This window comes from Trichechus manatus, unplaced genomic scaffold (assembly GCF_000243295.1).
Source record: "Trichechus manatus latirostris isolate Lorelei unplaced genomic scaffold, TriManLat1.0 scaffold00008, whole genome shotgun sequence".
NCBI lineage: Eukaryota > Metazoa > Chordata > Mammalia > Sirenia > Trichechidae > Trichechus > Trichechus manatus.
Window position 1 is genome coordinate 21,791,859 of NW_004443944.1, and position 17,444 is coordinate 21,809,302.

General features: G+C 39.6%; 1 protein-coding gene across 1 annotated transcript in view; it reads left to right on the top strand.

Moving 5' to 3' along the window:
* Positions 1–17,444, top strand: part of PTPRT (protein tyrosine phosphatase receptor type T) — a gene marked incomplete at its 3' end in the record, with an annotated part of 923,104 nt that overhangs the window by 687,179 nt on the left and 218,481 nt on the right. The window contains exon 14 of the mRNA XM_012558679.1: positions 16,892–16,928. Coding sequence (XP_012414133.1) covers positions 16,892–16,928 — 37 coding nt within the window. The remainder of the gene's footprint in view (positions 1–16,891; positions 16,929–17,444) is intronic.

Genomic DNA, 17,444 nt, shown 5'->3' on the forward strand with positions numbered 1-17,444 from the left:
ACGGAATGTCTAGTGGTTTCGAACCGCTGACCTTACAGTTAGCAACCAAGCGCTTTAACTACTGTGCCACCAGAGCTCCCTCTGCCCCCACTAGGCCCCTCCCCATTAGGCCCCTCCTAATGGTCAAAATGAGGGAAAACCTCTCAGTTTGGAAACCGGATGCATGGATCTAAGAACTGGCTCTGTCATTTTTCAGCTATGTGAACTGAATAACTTGCCTGCTAAACCTCAGTTTTTCCATCTGTCAAACAGGGATGTGACATGCCCTCCCATGCTCACCGGGCCTTTGTAAGGAAGAAACAATAGGTGTGATAACATTTGCGAACTCCTAAGTACCTTTCAGATGAAAGCATAGTTGCTAATATGAATACGTGTGTGTATACATCATGTATGACATGCATATATATGCACATATACGTGCATACACATACATATTTAGCATGTGTGAGAATAAACATATATATACATGTATGTGTGCGTGTGCGCGCGCGTGTGTAGTCAGTTGAGATAAAGTTTTAAAATTAGCACAAGAATCTTATAGGGAGTAAAGGGGATCACTGCACCAGAGACCTAGTACAGGTGATTAATTAAATGAAACATTGTATCTACTTCTTGAACTTATGGGAAGCCAAGACAAAAATGGGCATGTGACAGGTTGGCAAGTGTGCATAGCTTCTCTTCCTTGATAGAAAGAAGCATACATGCTTTTCATGAGAGGCTCTGGAAGGGGGATTTATCACGTACATCCTTACATAAGGTGCCCTGAGGAGTTGCCAGTCAATATCATCAAGAACAATTTTGCAGAAACCCTCAATTAGCCCCTTCTACATCAACCCCATGAAATCTGAGGATAAAATATTAAACCAGAATTTAATGGAGTAATTTACACTCAAGGATTCTGTCCATTTCTTGTGCTATAAAAATGGTGTTAATACTAGTATGTCTCATAGACTAATGGATTTCAAAGTTTGATTCCCCTCAGCATTTTTAATGAATATGCCTCACATAGAGTTTTTCCTGTTATGTGGATTGGCACTGACCAGCTATGTGACATTAGGCAAAGAATTTCAGCTGTCTGAGTCTCTTTTCTCATTTGGAAAATTTTGATGCCCATAGTATCAACTTTATAAGAACGTTTGTAAAAACTAAATGAGACGATGCATGAAGAAAATGCTTATCATGGTACATGGAATGCAATAAACAATGTCAGCTATCATTAGTGACACAATGGTTAATAGCTTGGTTGCTTACTGAAAGGTCAGCTGTTCTAACCCACCAGCCACTCATGGGAAAACACCTGGAGATCAGCTCCTGTAAAGATTACAGCCTAGGAAACCCTATGGGACAGTTCTACTCTGTCCTACAGGGTCACTATGAGTCAGAATCAACTGGACAGTCACAACAACAGATCATTATTATAAGAAACCCTAGTGGTACCACGGTTAAGCGCACAGCTGCTAACCAAAAGGCTGGTGATTCAAACCTACCCAGTGGCTCTGTAGAAGAAAGACCTGGTGATCTGCTCCCATAAAGATTACAGCCTAGAAACCATATGGGACAGTTCTACTCTGTCACATGAAGTTGCTACTAGTCAAAATTGATTTGACACCACCCAACAACAACAACAACATTATTATAATATCACAGGTAGTATATATGGTCAGAGTGTGAAGACGCCCTAAAGAAGGGACAAGCAAAATCTATGGGTACACAGATTTTTTGAAGGTATAGCTCAAATGGAGAAACAAAACCAGTGAAGTTCAGGGTATGCAGAGACACCAGTTCATACACTGGATGCATGAAGGCAAGTGAAGAAAAAGCAAGTAGAGAAGTGGGACAGTTCTTCTGTAGGCCCTTTCTGGAGCCTGAATTTTGGTCAAGTTCCATCTTTTACATCATGGCCCTCAACTCTGCAAACCAATTAACTCAATTTATCAGGCCACAGAGTTGAGGAAATTCACATGAACCAAATCTACAAGAGACTGATGAAAATCATATGCAATGATTTATTTAAACCTCAATTGTTCATTCCTTTCTCCAAAAAAATATCCCTCAGTCTTTCCTATCTCAGTAAAGTCTGGGTTGCCCAAAGCATCTCACCTTCTATATCCAATCATCACCAAGTCCTATTGGTTGTACATCCTGAAATACTCTCAAATCAATATATGTTTCTCATTTTTACTGCCACTACCCTCGTCCTGGATACCACCATCTCTTGCTTGGGCAACCACAACAGTCTTCAAACTGGTCTTCCCACATCCACTCTTGCTTGCCTTGCACCCATTCTCCAACCACAGCAAGTCTAAGTTGATACTATAAAAAACCAAAGCCCACTGCCATCGAGTCAATTCCAACTCACAGTGACCCTACAGGACAGAGTAGAACTACCCCATAGGGTTTCCAAGGAGTGGCTGGTGGATTCGAACTGCCAGCCTTTTGGTTAGCAGCCAAGCTCTTAACCACACTGTATGTATCTTCATTTCACAGATGAACAAGCCAAGGCTCAGGGGAGCTAGATTAGCTGAAGTACACACCAGAGCAAGAGACTGAGCTGGGTTTGAACCTGTGAATGTAAAAATGCAGTTAGGTGGTCCTGTGTATTTAGCGCCCTGCTTCATGCTGAGTCATAGCTCCAAAAAGTGGCTTTCTAGAGGAATCTGGCTGAACTGATGCCAGCAGGGGTCCCTAAAAGACCCCCAATCTCCCACATACTCACTTTCCCTCTTTCTCCCAGCAGTCATGGCCAGCCTCAATCCCGCTCAGTCCTGAACACCTGCTAGCACTGCCATTAACATCAACAAATAATGAGAAGCTGTACTAATAAGAAAGGAGCTCTGACGGCGCAGTGGGGTAAGCGCTCGGCTGCTAACCAAAAGATGGGCTGTACAAACCCACCAGCCACTCTGCAGTAGAAAGATGCAGCAGTCTACTTCCATAAAGATTTACAGCCTTGGAAACCCCATGGGGCACTAATAACTATCATAATAAATTGGTCTTTGATTACATCTGTCACCTGAGAATTTCAAAGACTTTACAAACATCAATTAGTAATTACAGCTCAAAGGATTGCTCATGGAGAGCAGGGATCATTAAGGTCAGATAAGAGCTGTACTGGGAAGCATGAAGGACGGCTCTGGGTTAGGTGGGTTCAGACCCAGGAGTTTCTAGTCCCTGGTGGAAGGTCTAAGCCCCTCTCCATGAGGCCCCAAAGGAACCACACTTCTGACATCCCAATTAGGGGATAATCTGTACAGCTAGTCCACAGCCTCAACGTCCCAGTGCTGAAGAACAGGAAGCGTGAGATATAGTATTATAAGCAAGCATATAAACTGTCCAAAAAAGAAAAAAAAAAGATCAAACCAGTTGTTCTTAAGTCAATTTCAACTCATAGTGACCCCATATGTTTCAGAGTGGAATTCTGCTCCACAGGGTTTTCAGTGGCTGATTTTTCAGAAGTAGATCACCAGGCCTTTCTTCAGAGGTGCCTCTGAGTGGATTCAAATTGCCAACTTTTGGGTTAGTAGCGAGCACTTAACCATTTGCACCACACAGGGACTACAAAGATTGTCCAGGCCCCTTGTTTTTGTAGAAAAAGAAACAAATCCAGAGTGGGGAAGTGATCTCCCCAAGATTAGAGCCAGAGCTTGAACCTAACCTCTCACATTCCCATCAACGTTTTTCACTCTGCAAAATTGTGCCATCTGTGCTCATGCTGCGTTCTGTAAGGAAATATAGATGATGATGACAAAAATAAAATAATCATTCATTAAGAGCTTGTTCTGTGTCAGTGAGGGGCATAAACAGATAAAAAAGATACAGTCCCTGCCCTCAGGGAACCCACAATTCAACGGAAAAGACAGTCATAAAAATAAATGTGTTCAATAAACTATATCAGGAATCGCAATGGAGGAATACCTGGTGTACAGGGTCTACCCATAAACCTGGAGATGGAGGAGATCAGCAGGTGCTCAGGAAAGTCTCATCAACAAGATGACATTTTGGCTGAATCTTGGAAGATAAGTGGGTATTTCCTGGGCAGACAATGGGGCAGAGGAGAGGGCGTGTCCTGCAAAGGAAGCACCTGGACAGAGGCCCAAAGGTTGGGAACTCTATTATGCATTTGGGGAGATTTGGCGGGGCTATTTCTGGGATACGGAGAGAAGGTCAGAGAGAAAGAGAGACTGGGCAATGGGGGGCCTTGCATGCCACGCTACAAAGCGCGAATTTATTATACTGAAGACAGGGAAAATGATCTTGGCAATAATCCCCATATCAATTTATTACAATAATAAAGCCATGCATATATACTTCTTTGTATTTTTCAGGCACTTTATTTTAATGTGTACAATTTAGTGGTTTTTCATATATTCACAAGGTTGTGCAACCATCACCACTATCTAATTTTGGAACTTTTTTTATCATCACCCCCCAAAAATCCTGTACCCATTAGCAATCATTCCACAGCCCCCTCCACCTCAGCCCCTGGGAACAACTAATCCATTTTCTGTCTTTATGGGTTTGTCTATTCTGGATACGTCATATAAGTGGAATCACACTTAGCATGTTTTCAAGATTCATCCAGGTGGTAGCATCTGTTTATACCTCTTTCCCTTTTTACGGCTAAGTAATATTTGGCACCAAGTTTTGTTCAACCCAGTGAGATGAGCAAAAACTACTGCCCCCATTCTACAGATGAAGAAACTATGACTCAGAAAGATTAAGGAGTACCCCCAAGGGATTTCCCCAGGGAATTTACCCAAGGTCACCCAACCAATGAGAAATAAAACTCAAATTTGAATGTCTAACTTCATTCATTATCTATGGGATATTTAATATACGCCACGCACCACTCCATCAATAAAAAGGGTAGAAAAGTCTGCTTTTGCGGTCTTTACATTCTGGGGAAACTGGCGATTAGTCAACATACAAATAAAATAATTTCCTACAGTGATATGCGAGAATAAAAAACAGCAACGTGATAAAGGGTAACTGGAGCGTGTGGCGGCTGAATGGAATCATCAAGGAAGGCATCTTTGAAGAGGTGGCATGTAACAGCAGCAGAATGACCAGGAGGTTCAATCAGGTGAAGGTATCAAGACAAGACACTCCAGACAGAGGGAGCAGCGAATGCAAAGGCCCCAAGGATGAAATAAATTTGGCAGTTCGGAGGTCATAATCCAGACCAGCATGCCTGGAGGGGGAGAGCGGTGAGAGCGTCAGAGGAGACAGCTGTGTTTGCTTGTGCGCAGCAGGAAGAGTCAAGGGGAGGTGAGGAATTTTATCCTCAGTCCACTGGGAAGCCACTGAGCAGTTTTAAATAAGGAGTAGTGTAATCTGACTTGGGTATTTAAAAGATTACTCTGGCTAATGAGGAGAGGGAATTATAAGGGTCAAGAAAGGCTGCAGACAGAGCGGTCAGGAAGCTATCGCACTCATCTAGGCTAGAGATGGTGGTGGTTTAGACCAGAGTGGTAACAGTGGACAGCAAAAGAACACGATGTATTTCAGGATCAGCAGAACTGCCCCACAGGGCTTCCAAGGAGTGGCTGATGGATTCGAACTTTTGGTTAGCAGCCAAACTGTTAACCACTGCGCCATCGGGGCTCCATTCACAATATAGGAAAATATGTATTTTTATCCTTCCTTTAGAAACTTGTTAATTTGGAAAGTTTCAAACATGTACCAAAGTAAGCAGAATACTAGAATTATCCCTATATGCCTGTCACTCTGCTTCAACAATTATCAATGCGTGCTCAATCTTGTTTCCTCTATACCCCAACTCACTCTTTCCTCTCTGCCAAATTTTTACTTCATATTTCAAGATAATTTCAAACTTACAGAAAACTTTCAAGAACAGTACAAAGAACTTTCATGGCTCCACCACCCAGATTCCCTAACTGCTAACAATTTACCACATTTGCTTTACCATCTCTCTCTCTCTCTCTCTCCCTCTAACAATCTATGGCACCTTTAGTCCGAAACACTTCAATGTGCATCTCCTATATATAACCACAATACAATTAGAAGGAAATTACCATTGATGCAATACTGTTAGCTAATATACAAACCTATTCAAGTTTTGGCAATTGTCTCAATAATGTCCTAATTTATAGTAAAAAAAAAAAAGAAAGAAAAAAAATCCAGGATCACATGTTGCATTTAGTTGTCATATCTCTTGAGATTCCTTGTATCTAAAGCAGTTCCTCAGACTTTCCTTGGATTTCATGACCTTGCCTCTTCTGAAGAGTGTTAATGTCAGGTGCCCTTGAGTAGGCTCCAATTCACAGCAACCTTATGTATAACAGAACAAAACTTTGCCCAGTCCAGCACCATCCTCACAATTGTTGCTGTTTGAGCCCATTGTTGCAGCTGCAGCCACTGTGTCAATCCATCTCATTGAGGTTCTCACTTTTTTTCACTGACCCTCTACCAATAGGCCAGTTATTTTCTAGAATGTCCTCACACTGGGTTTGTCTAGTTTCCTCATGGTTAGATTCACATTATGCATCTGTGGCAGAAATACCACATAAGCAATGTTGAGTTGTTCTCAGTGCTTCATATCAGGAGGCACATTATATCAATATGTCCCAAATTTGTACTGGTGATTAATTTTGATCACTTGAAGTGCTATGTTCTAAGGCATCCCCAGCGGTGCAAGCAGTTAAGCACCTGACTACTAACCAAAAGGTTGGTGGTTTAAACTCACCCAGAAGCACCTCGGAAGAAAGCCCCAGTGATCTGCTTCTGAAAGGTCACAGCCATAAGAACCCTATGGAACGCAGTTCTACTCTGAAACCCATGGGGTTGCCATGAGTTGGAATCAACTGGACAGCAACTGGTTAGTACTCCATTATGTACCTTAGTTTATCCAAATTACTCTCGTGTATGGGCATATAGGTTGCTTCCAATATTTCAAATTGCAAACACTGCTGCAATAAAGGAATTGTTGGAGGTGTGTCTACAGGGTAAATTCCTAGAAGAGGGATTGTTGGGTCAAAAGGTGGACAAATACATAGCTAAAGGGGATACTGCTGAATTCCCTTCCATAAGGGTTGAACCAATTACACCTCCCTCCAGCAATGTGTCAAAGAGCCCTGGTGGTGCAGTGGTTATGCCCTCAGCTGCTAACCAAAAGGTCAGGGGTTAGAATCCACCAGCAGCTCCGTGGTAGAAAGATGTGATAGTCTGCTTCAGTAAAGATTTACAGCCTTGGAAACCCTATGGGGCAGTTCTGCTCTGTTCTATAGGGGTTGCTATGAGTTAGCATCGACTTGACAGCAATGGGTTGTCTTTTTTTTTTTTTTGGTCCAGCAATGTGTCAGACTGTTTGGTTCCTCACAGCCTTGCCAACAGTTTGTGTCACCAAACTTCCAGTTTTGCCAAACTAATAGGGAAGACATTGAGACATTGCTTCTTAATACAGGTGTAATTACTTTTTCTTAGTATAAATGAAGCTGGCATCTTTTCATATATTTAAGGGCCACTGTTACATAACTTTGTGAATTACCTGTTTATGTCTTTGGCCCAATTTTCTATCAAGTTTTAAAAATCTTTTTTCCCTCAATTTTTAGAAGTTCTTTACATAGCAGGGATATTAACCCTTTGTCTATGATGCAGTTTTTACCAATTGAATTTATACATGTTGCAATTTTTACCAGTTTGTTATTTATCTTTTGAATTTTTTACAGTGGTTTTTTTTGAAAAAAATATATATATAGTCAAATGTATGATTTTTCTTTGCTTTTGTTGGATCCAAATCTTGTCAGAGTTAAAAAGTCTTTCCCTGCATCTAGATTATAAACAATCATCCATATTTTCTACAGGTATTTGTATAGTTTCATTTTTACATTTAGATCTCTGATGTTTCAACTTTAATTTTGTATATGGTGAAAAGTATGGATCTAATTTTACCTTTATTTCCCAAATATCTATCTAGTTATCTAGCAACATTTATTAAAAAGTCCATCTTTCCCAATAATTTCAGATGCCACCTTTCTCATATATTAAATTTCCACGTTTCCAGATCTTTTTTCTGGACTTTGCATTGTATTTCACTGGCCTGTTTGTCTATTTATGCACCAGTACTAAACTGTTGTAATTATAGAGGCTCTATGATTTAATAGGAAGAGCCCTGGTGGTGCAATGGTTAAGCATTTGGCTGCTAACCAAAAGGTCGGTGGTTCAAACCCACCAGCTGCTCCATGGTAGAAAGACGTGGTAGTCTGCTTCAGTAAAGATTTACAGCCTTGGAAACCCTATAGGACAGTTCTACTCTGTCCTATAGGGTCACTATGAGTTGGCATTGACTCAACAGCAATGGGTTAATGGGTTTATGCTTTAATACTTGACAGCAATGGGTTAATGGGTTTATGCTTTAATACTCGACAGCAATGGGTTAATGGGTTTATGCTTTAATACTGGTAGGGCAAGTCCCCTACCTAGATTTTCTTTTTCAATGTTTCCCTAGCTATTCTTATTTTATTTTTTAATTGTACTTCAGGTGAAGGTTTACAGAACAAATAGTTTCCCATGAAACAGTAGTACATGTATTGTTTTCTGACATTGGTTAACAACCCCACGACATGTCAACCCTCTCCCTTCTCAACCTTTTTTTTTTTTGGTGAAAATATACATAGCCAAAGATACACCATTTCAAAAATTTCTACATGCACAGTTCACTGACATCGACTATGCTCTTCCAATTGTGCTGCTATTCTCACTTTAGATGAAGGTTTACAGAACAAAATAGTTTCTCATTAAACAGTTAGTACACATGTTGCCCTGTGACAATGGTTAACAACCTCACAACACATCAACACTATCCCTACTCAACCTTGGGTTCCCTATCACCAGCTTTCCTGTCCCCTTCTGCCCTCTAGTCCTTGTCCCTGGACTGCTATGCCTCATTAGTCCCATTTGGTTTTATGGGGCTGTCCACTCCCCGGCTGAACAGTGAACCTCGGAAGTGACTTCACCACTGAGCTAAAAGGAGGTCTGGGGGCCATACTCTTGGGGTTTCTCCAGTCTCTGTCAGACCAGTAAGCCTGGTCTTTTTTTTTTCTTTTTGCGAGTTAGAATTTTGTTCTACATCCTTCTCCAGCTCTGTCTAGAACCCTCTGTTGTGATCCCGGTCAGAGCAGTCAGTGGTGGTAGCTGGGTCCCTAGCTATTCTTGCATGTTCATTTTTTCATATAAACTTCCGTGTCAACTTCTCAAGCTCCATAAAAAACCTATTACTATTTTTACGGGACTGCATGAAATTTATACATTAATTAGGGTGAACTGACATCTTTAAGATGCTGAATTACCCTACCTGAGAACAGGGGATGTCTTTCTATTTGCTCAAGTCTACTTTTGTGTCTTTCAGGAGTATTGTAAAGTTTTCCTCATATAGAGTTTGCACATTCTTGTTAAGTTTATTCCCAAGTATTTAATCTTTATGGCCATTATAAATGAGGTTTTGCTACCATTATGTCCTCTAACTGATTACTGGTTGTATACATGGAGACTATTGATTTTTGTATATTAACTTTATATACTGCTATCTACCTTACTGAATTCTCTTATTTCAATTTATCTTAGCATTGATTCTCTAGGGATTTTCAAATATATTGTCATATCATCTGCAAACAGAGAAAGTTTATATTTTCTTTTCTAATTTGTATGCATCTAGTTGATTTCCCTTATCCAATTGCAATGTGGAGACAGAAGGCATCCTAGCCTTGTTCTTGATCTTAATGGAATGCTTTTACTGGATCCCCATAGAGTAAGATGCTGATTTTAAGACTAAGGTATATATATATTTATCGTATTTTGAAACTATTAATCAATTCCTATTTTCTTGAGTTTTTAAAAACAGGTATACTGAATTTTGTCAAAACGATTTTTCAGCATTAATAGATCTTATTACATGATTTTTCTCCCCTGATCTATTAATATGATCTAGTATATGAATTAATTTATTATTATTATTATACATATAAATGAATGAATGAATTTCCTAACACTCAATCAACCTTCCATTTCTGGAATACATTTTACTTGGCATTTTATTTTTCTAACGCAGTGTTGGATTCTGTTCACTAATATGCTATTTAATAGTTTTGCCTATTCAAAGTAAAATTGGCCTATAATCTTCCCTTATTTGGGTATTGTCTTTATAAAGTTTAAGTTACATTTGTTTCATAAAAAGAAATAAAAAAATTGTCCTTCATTTTATATGCTGTGGAACAATTTATGGAACCTTGGTACTATCTTGTTTTTAAAGGACTGATAGAAATCTCCTGTGAAAACATCTGGGCATGATAACTTTTTATGCGGTAGTTCCTTGATAATTTTCTGTTTCTTCTATGGAAATCAATCTAAGTTTCTATCTCTAATATTATTCCATTTGTTTCTGAAATTTCCCCATTTGGCTATTTCCCCTTCACTACACAATCTCCCAAGGACACTTCTCCCTTCTCTTCTACCTTCTTTTCCCTCATAAGTGATACCTATTGAAGCCTACCCCCTTGAATAATATGTGCTTTTAAGTTCTTTCCCTCTATTCATTTCTTGATGTACCAGGCCTTTTCACAACAATCTGGAGATCATTTTAGAGCAGTCTGACACCCTCTACTAGCTTACCTCTTCTCTCCTCCACACTGTTTTTATGTACAGCCCTTGCTCTGCACAAAGGCTTGTGCTGAGTACCTTAGATTTGGTGCTTACTTTTCTACTAACAAATGCTATGAAGTTTTGAGGGTTATCTGTTTCTCAATTATGTTAAGGTTGTGGATTTTGTATCCTATTTTTTTTCTTTTTGTTTTAATGTGTTATTTTTGAAGGGTGTGTGGGGAGATTAGGTGTTAGGTGGTTACCATTGCCCTCAACTACTCAGAGCCAACAGGAATTGATGATGGATTAATTGTGGATGATGACAGAAGGATGACTCCTAGGTGTTTAACTTAAATGAGTAGATAATGGTAACATTTACCGCAATGGAGAAAAATAGCGGTGGATAACGTTTGAAGTGGAAGGGAGGGTCAGATTTGCTTTTGGAGGTTTGCATATGTGACCATAAAGAATCAAAGTAGACAGATATATGAGCCAAGATCTCAGTAATATTAAAGCTAGAAAGAGAAATCTGAGCGTTCTAAGGACTTAATATTTAAAAACTTATGACTGAGTAATATCCTAGTGAGTTAGGATACAGATGAAAGAGGACATAAGACCAAGCCCCAGGCCACTCCAATGTTTGGAAGTCAAGCAGAGGATAAAGACCTAGCAAAACATGGATAAGGATCAGACAGTGAGGTAGGAGAAAAACTGGTATAGTGGAGTGACCCAAAACTCAAGAGGAGAGAATGAGTTAAGAAGGGAGTAATCAGCTGCAACCAATGTTGATGAGAGATCCAGGGAGATGGGATCAGAGAAGTGACTATTAGAGTTGACCATGTGAAAGTCTTTGATGACCATGATGAGAGCAATCTGATGAAAGTGAGTTCCAGAGAGTTGGTAGGGTGAGGCAATGGAGTCAGCATCTACAGAAAGAATACTTTGGAGAAGGCCTTCAGAGCTTGAGATTGATTGTAAATTCTCTGAATTGGGTTGTATGTTACTTGGGTCTTCCTTCCTTAGAGTGTGGCACAGGACACTGGCTATTGCCTAATGTCTTCCAGGAAGATATCATGAGGTTAGTGGTAAACACCTGTTCAGCTAGAAGAATGTGTCACCATTAGCCAGCTACCCTGAAGGTTCCAGCAGCAAGTTAGAGTTCAGATATCACTCTGGCCCTGTTACCCCTTAAAAGGCATTCCTCACTCATCTTTCCCAGAGGATAAGCCTGCCATGTTACCTAGTTCTAATGGTTCTGGGCTGCTCAAAGTTTCCAGAGCCTATCTGCGTTTTTCGATCACTGACCTTCTGATTTCTCAGTGTTTTTAAGTCAAAATGGAATTTCTTTTCATCACAAACTGCCTGTTTCCCAAAACAAAGCTGTGCTCCAATGTCATTGTGTGCCTGTGGGGCAAGCCAAGAAAGCAGGGGATCTGATCTCAGAGGCAATGGGGTGTGTGCCTACAGATGTCTCAGTAAAAGAGGCCACTTGCTTAAAGGTTACTTGTATTTTAGCCTAGCTTACTACCTGTGTAACCTTGGGAAAAATTATTTAATCTCTTCTCATCAGAACAAATGGGCATTGTGGTATTCATCTCACAGCCTTGTTACAAGAGTGAAAAGAAACTATGCAAACTAGGTACTCTAACAAAAGAGGACTCTCCTTTTTCTTTTATTTCCTTAGTGTTTCTTTCAGGAACTGACACATAAGTGAGTGAACCATACCAAAGCCAAACAACAGCTTAGATATCTGTGCAAGAGAGCCAATGGAATTGGGCTACAGGGAGACTAGACAGAACCATGTCCTGAGGCCAGGGTGGAACCCAGTAGACGTCCAACCAGAGGCACCTTAGAAGAAAGGCCTGGCGATCTACTTCCAAAATATCAGCCATGGAAAAACTTGCAGAGCACAGTTCTACTCTGACACACATGGTGTCGTTATGAGTCGGGCTCAACTCAAAGGCAATTTTTTTTTTTTTTTTTGGCAGATTTACAAGTCTAGAGTAGAAGTGGGATGTAAGTGAGGTCAAAATGATGGGAAATGAAATTGTACTGCCCTAGCATATATTACAGACCTAGAAGTAGGGTACAGTAGAGATAGAACAGAAGACACACCAAATTTTCTTCCTTTCCCCAAAGCCTTATGCAGTCTTAGCACAAAAAAAGTATTCACTGCATATTTGTTGAATTGATATCTGCACACTGGCCAGACCTCCCATATGATAGGCTGCAGAGTATCTGGCATGTTCTTGACTTGCTTGCTGACAATTCAATCACCCAGAAAGTCAAGAGAGTGACTCAGGGCTTTGTTATTCTGTACCTAATTCAAACCAACAAAGATAAATTGGTTAGGTAATTAAAGGTGTCAGGAATTTAGGAGAAAGCGAACATGTCAGCATCGTGTTTGTGAAAGCCAGGAAGAGTTAAGCACAATCAGACATGTATTCTAGATATAGAAAACAGACAGTGGTACTAGGAAATGGTTTGTTTTCAAGCATGAAACTGGAAGGGATGATGATTCTAAGGAGGATTAGAAGTTCTTACGAATTACCCAGTGAGCTAGAGAAGGCAGTGGGATACTCCATTGCAGCTACCTAGCACTCCTTTTAATGTGACCACATTTTAAAGAGAACATTCCCATAGAAGGCAGGTTAGGGCTCACCTCTGCGGAGAGGAAGTGACCCAGAGGGACTATGAAGGAGGCTTCTGGGGTGCTGGTAATGTCCCTTTTTTACCTGGATGCTGGTCATAGGGGTATGTTCACTTTGTGAAAAATTTGTCCAGCTGTATTTAAGATCACTATACTTGTCTGCATATATGTCATACTTCAAACCAACTGTATAACAATTATTAATATTTAGTATTTTTCCTTCAGGACTTATATTTTAAATGTTTAGCTTTGCATATGCCTAGCTTTACATGCTAGTTTACACATGTGAGATTGTAATTTTTTAAAAAATTGTACCTGGCTTTATTCATTTAACGTGATTTTATGAGTACTAGTCCATGTTATTACATGGTCCTCACAATCATAACAACTTCATAATATTCCTCTGTATGGATAGGGCACAACTTACTTTATCATTCCTGTATGGTTAAACAAATAGATATGCTGCTCCTAATTTTCACTTTTACAAACAACCCTGGAATCAACATCTTTGGGTATGAAGTTTCTTCTACATTTAAGGTTATTCCGTGGGAATAGATTATTTGCTACAGAGAGAAGAGAACTGACTCTCTTTGAAGTCTGGAGACATATTCACAAATTAACACTAGCAATGTTGACCTCATCAAACCTTTCCCACTGCTATATTAAAGAACCATGCACAAGACTAGCAAGTTTTCCATTATATGATTTGCAAATCTTTTGTCTTTGTATAAAATTGGAGTTCCTTCTGAACATTTCTAGTCTCTTAACACCGCTCTCATTCTATACAATTTCTCCATGATACTGACCGTAGTGCTGCAAAGTCATTTATACTTTTAACTATCTCAGGTTTCAGTTCATTGGCCCTTTAAAGCAAAACACAGAAATAGAAGCCAACAGAGTTGAAGAACTTTGCCCTTTCTCCAAACATGAAAAAAACAAAGCTAATTTGCTCATTTGCAAGGTTTAACTCATTTGTGACCTCAGCTTTTTGGCATCACACTTACGGAGTTCTACTTTATTTTTATACTTGTTCTTTTTCTCTCTTTCTATCTTCTTTAAAAAAAAAAATTTCTTGAATTAATCACACACTTCAAATTTCTTATAAGCACTTCATATAAATATTTCATATATTTGAACCATTATCTGTCATATTCTTTTTACACTTCTACATTTTCCATTTTATAAAAAAAGCAATTGCTTATTTTAAAAACAAGTACTTTCCAGCATAAAAAAAGAGACAGAAACACTCGTTCCAAAGAACAAGCTATGTCAACCCAACCCTCTTTCTTTGAGAGTTCTACAATATCTGAAATGAATTTGAATCTATTCTCAAGCTGATTTTGTGGAAAAACACAGTAGTAGGATATGAGTGCATAAGCAATTAAGGAGACTCGTAACTAGTTAGATAACCAAACCAAAGATTTTGATGAACAATAAATGGCAACAGGAAGGATTCTAGTACATGCCACAGGGATCTACCCTTAACATTTTCCAGCTCCCAATTTTCAGTAATGTTTCAAAGAGATTAGAAAAAATTAAGGTCAGTAATTTTCAGACAGTGAAGAATATGATGACAGGCTGTACCAAGTGGATCTCTCAAAGAAGATGGAAGTCAATAGTGGTAAATATAAGACTCTGTATTTGAACTCCAGAGATACAACCACATTTATATATGCAGAATCAAGCCTATGGCAAAGATATTTGAGGGGAAAGGGGGATTTGATGGTACACTCATTGTGATCACTGAAAAGCTGCAGTATTGGCTATGTTAACAGAAGTCCAGTATAAGTAAGGAAAAGAGTGATAATCTAGCTAAGCAAGACTGCATGTAGAATGTTCCTTCCCATCCTGGTCACTGCACATTAAAAGCGACAAACTGGAGGATGCCCCAGGATGAGCAGCGAGGATGGTTCAGGGGACTTGAACACTTACCATAGGAGGAAATGTTGAAGAAGAAGAATGTTAGCAGAACCTGAGAATCATCTTTAACATTCAGAAATCCATCGCAAGCAGTCAAGGCTAGACTTTCTGTGCACTTGAGGAGCAGAAGCAAGGCCACTGGGGATAATTATAGGGAGTCATATTTGTGTTCAATAGGAGTAACAATATCTAACATTCAGAGGCATGCAAAAACAGAACAGACTTCTGCTGTTGACTTTACCATTTCTTCTCTACTTCTGAGTACGTGAAAGATTCATTTCCCTGCTTCACTGAAGTTAGGCATGGCCATGTGACTGGTTCTGGCCAATGAAGTGGAAGTGGAAGTTATGCTTCGAATCCAAAGTTAGGCATGGCCATGTGACTGGTTGTGGCCAATGAAGTGGAAGTGGAAGTTATGCTTCGAATCCAAAGTTAGGCATGGCCATGTGACTGGTTGTGGCCAATGAAGTGGAAGTGGAAGTTATGCTTCGAATCCAAAGTTAGGCATGGCCATGTGACTGGTTGTGGCCAATGAAGTGGAAGTGGAAGTTATGCTTCGAATCCAAAGCATTTAAATGCCAATGTTTGACTCTTCAGCCTTCTCTTCCCCTGCCCCTGTGAAACCTTAAGCCTTCTGCTAACATGGAGATATCAGCCTAGGTCGCTGAGTGACTACAATGATTACAGTATCACCCATCTCTGACCCCAACCTTACACAACACTGGACATGTAGTTTGAATGAAAAAGTAAGCTTTTGCTATTTTTAGACACTGAAGTTTGGGGGTTTTATTATTGCAGCATAACCTTCCCTATCCTGACTAACACAAGTGCCTTCAAAATCCAGTGTTTCCTTGTTACTGAGCATCAGCAAGACATTCATTGGATTCTCAAGTTTTATGGTTTTGTGACTCACATACTTGCATTTTTTCACCTTTCATTTCCATTGCTACACTGCATTCAGGCTGTTGCTGAGGGTAGTAATTTTGTCAACTGGAATTTTCAACTGGCTCCAGGCCCTCCTGGAAAATGGACGCCAATAAACTAGGCTACAATGACTCCTCTTCCTAAGCACATTCTTCTGTAACTCTACTGCATGCCCAGCAAGATCACAAAAGTATGGATCCTGTCCACCTGGGAAACAACCAACAGTAACTAGATCGTTCACCCAGCAAAGACTATTGCCACAGAGACACACGCACATCATCAATGAAGAAGACAGTGAGGCTCACTGGAGATCGTAGAGCCAAAGTGACATTCTGAACATGAACTCTGCAGTTTTACTTTTATATATTCATATTGTCTAGGTTTTTGCCAAGTGTCCATTCATTTGCAACATAGTTTCCCAAGGATTTCTTTGGGATCATCTGCTAACCCACACAATTGAATGAAGCATACTGCATGCCACAATATCTCAAATAGGGGTTATTGTTAAAATTGTTCTGTCATGGGCAGTATCCCATGTTTATAAAGTGGTTCTGTCTGGGGTTGAGGTTTATGAGGTGGCAAGAACCAGGAAGCAAAACAAACAAAATTTGTAAATAGCCTGAGAAGAAACGAAGAAATAGAAGTAAAAAGTGATTCCAGTGTGGAAAAAAAATGGAAAAGACAAATTTTAAATTATAATTAAAAAATATATACACATGCATATATATTCAAAAAATGTTCTTTACATAACAAACCAAACCCACAACTAATTAACTGGAGTCTCATTTTTGTTGTTCACAGGAGACCAAAATCAACTGTGTGCGTCTGGCTACCAAAGGTATGTTGGCACGTCTTTGTCTTCAGCCATTTAAGTATTTCCCTCTCTAGCCACACAGAGAAAGTTTAGACAACAATCACTAAAAACAACATTAATGAATTGCTATTCTCCCTGTGGTCATTTGCATCTAAACCATAATCCTAGGACACAGACTAAGAGCACAATGCGTGAAGCATATAGTAAGAGCTCAAAACATATTTGTTGGAAGGATGGATGGATGGATGGACGGATGGACGGATGGATGAATGGATGAATGGGAGGACAGAGTAGTACATTAATCAGTGGAATGATGAAGGTAAAATTTACTCAGATTTTCTTCTGCGATATATTTTCAGTGTATTTGAGTCTATATTTATGTGTATATTTTTCTTTAAGCATGTCCATTAGACCCATTTTCTGGGTTTTGTACTTTATTCAATTTAGTGTAGTTTGGTGGATTATATTATCTGAACTCAGAATTGGGAACATGTGACCTGACAGTCAAGAGATGTATATGGGGATAATGGAAAAGAACAT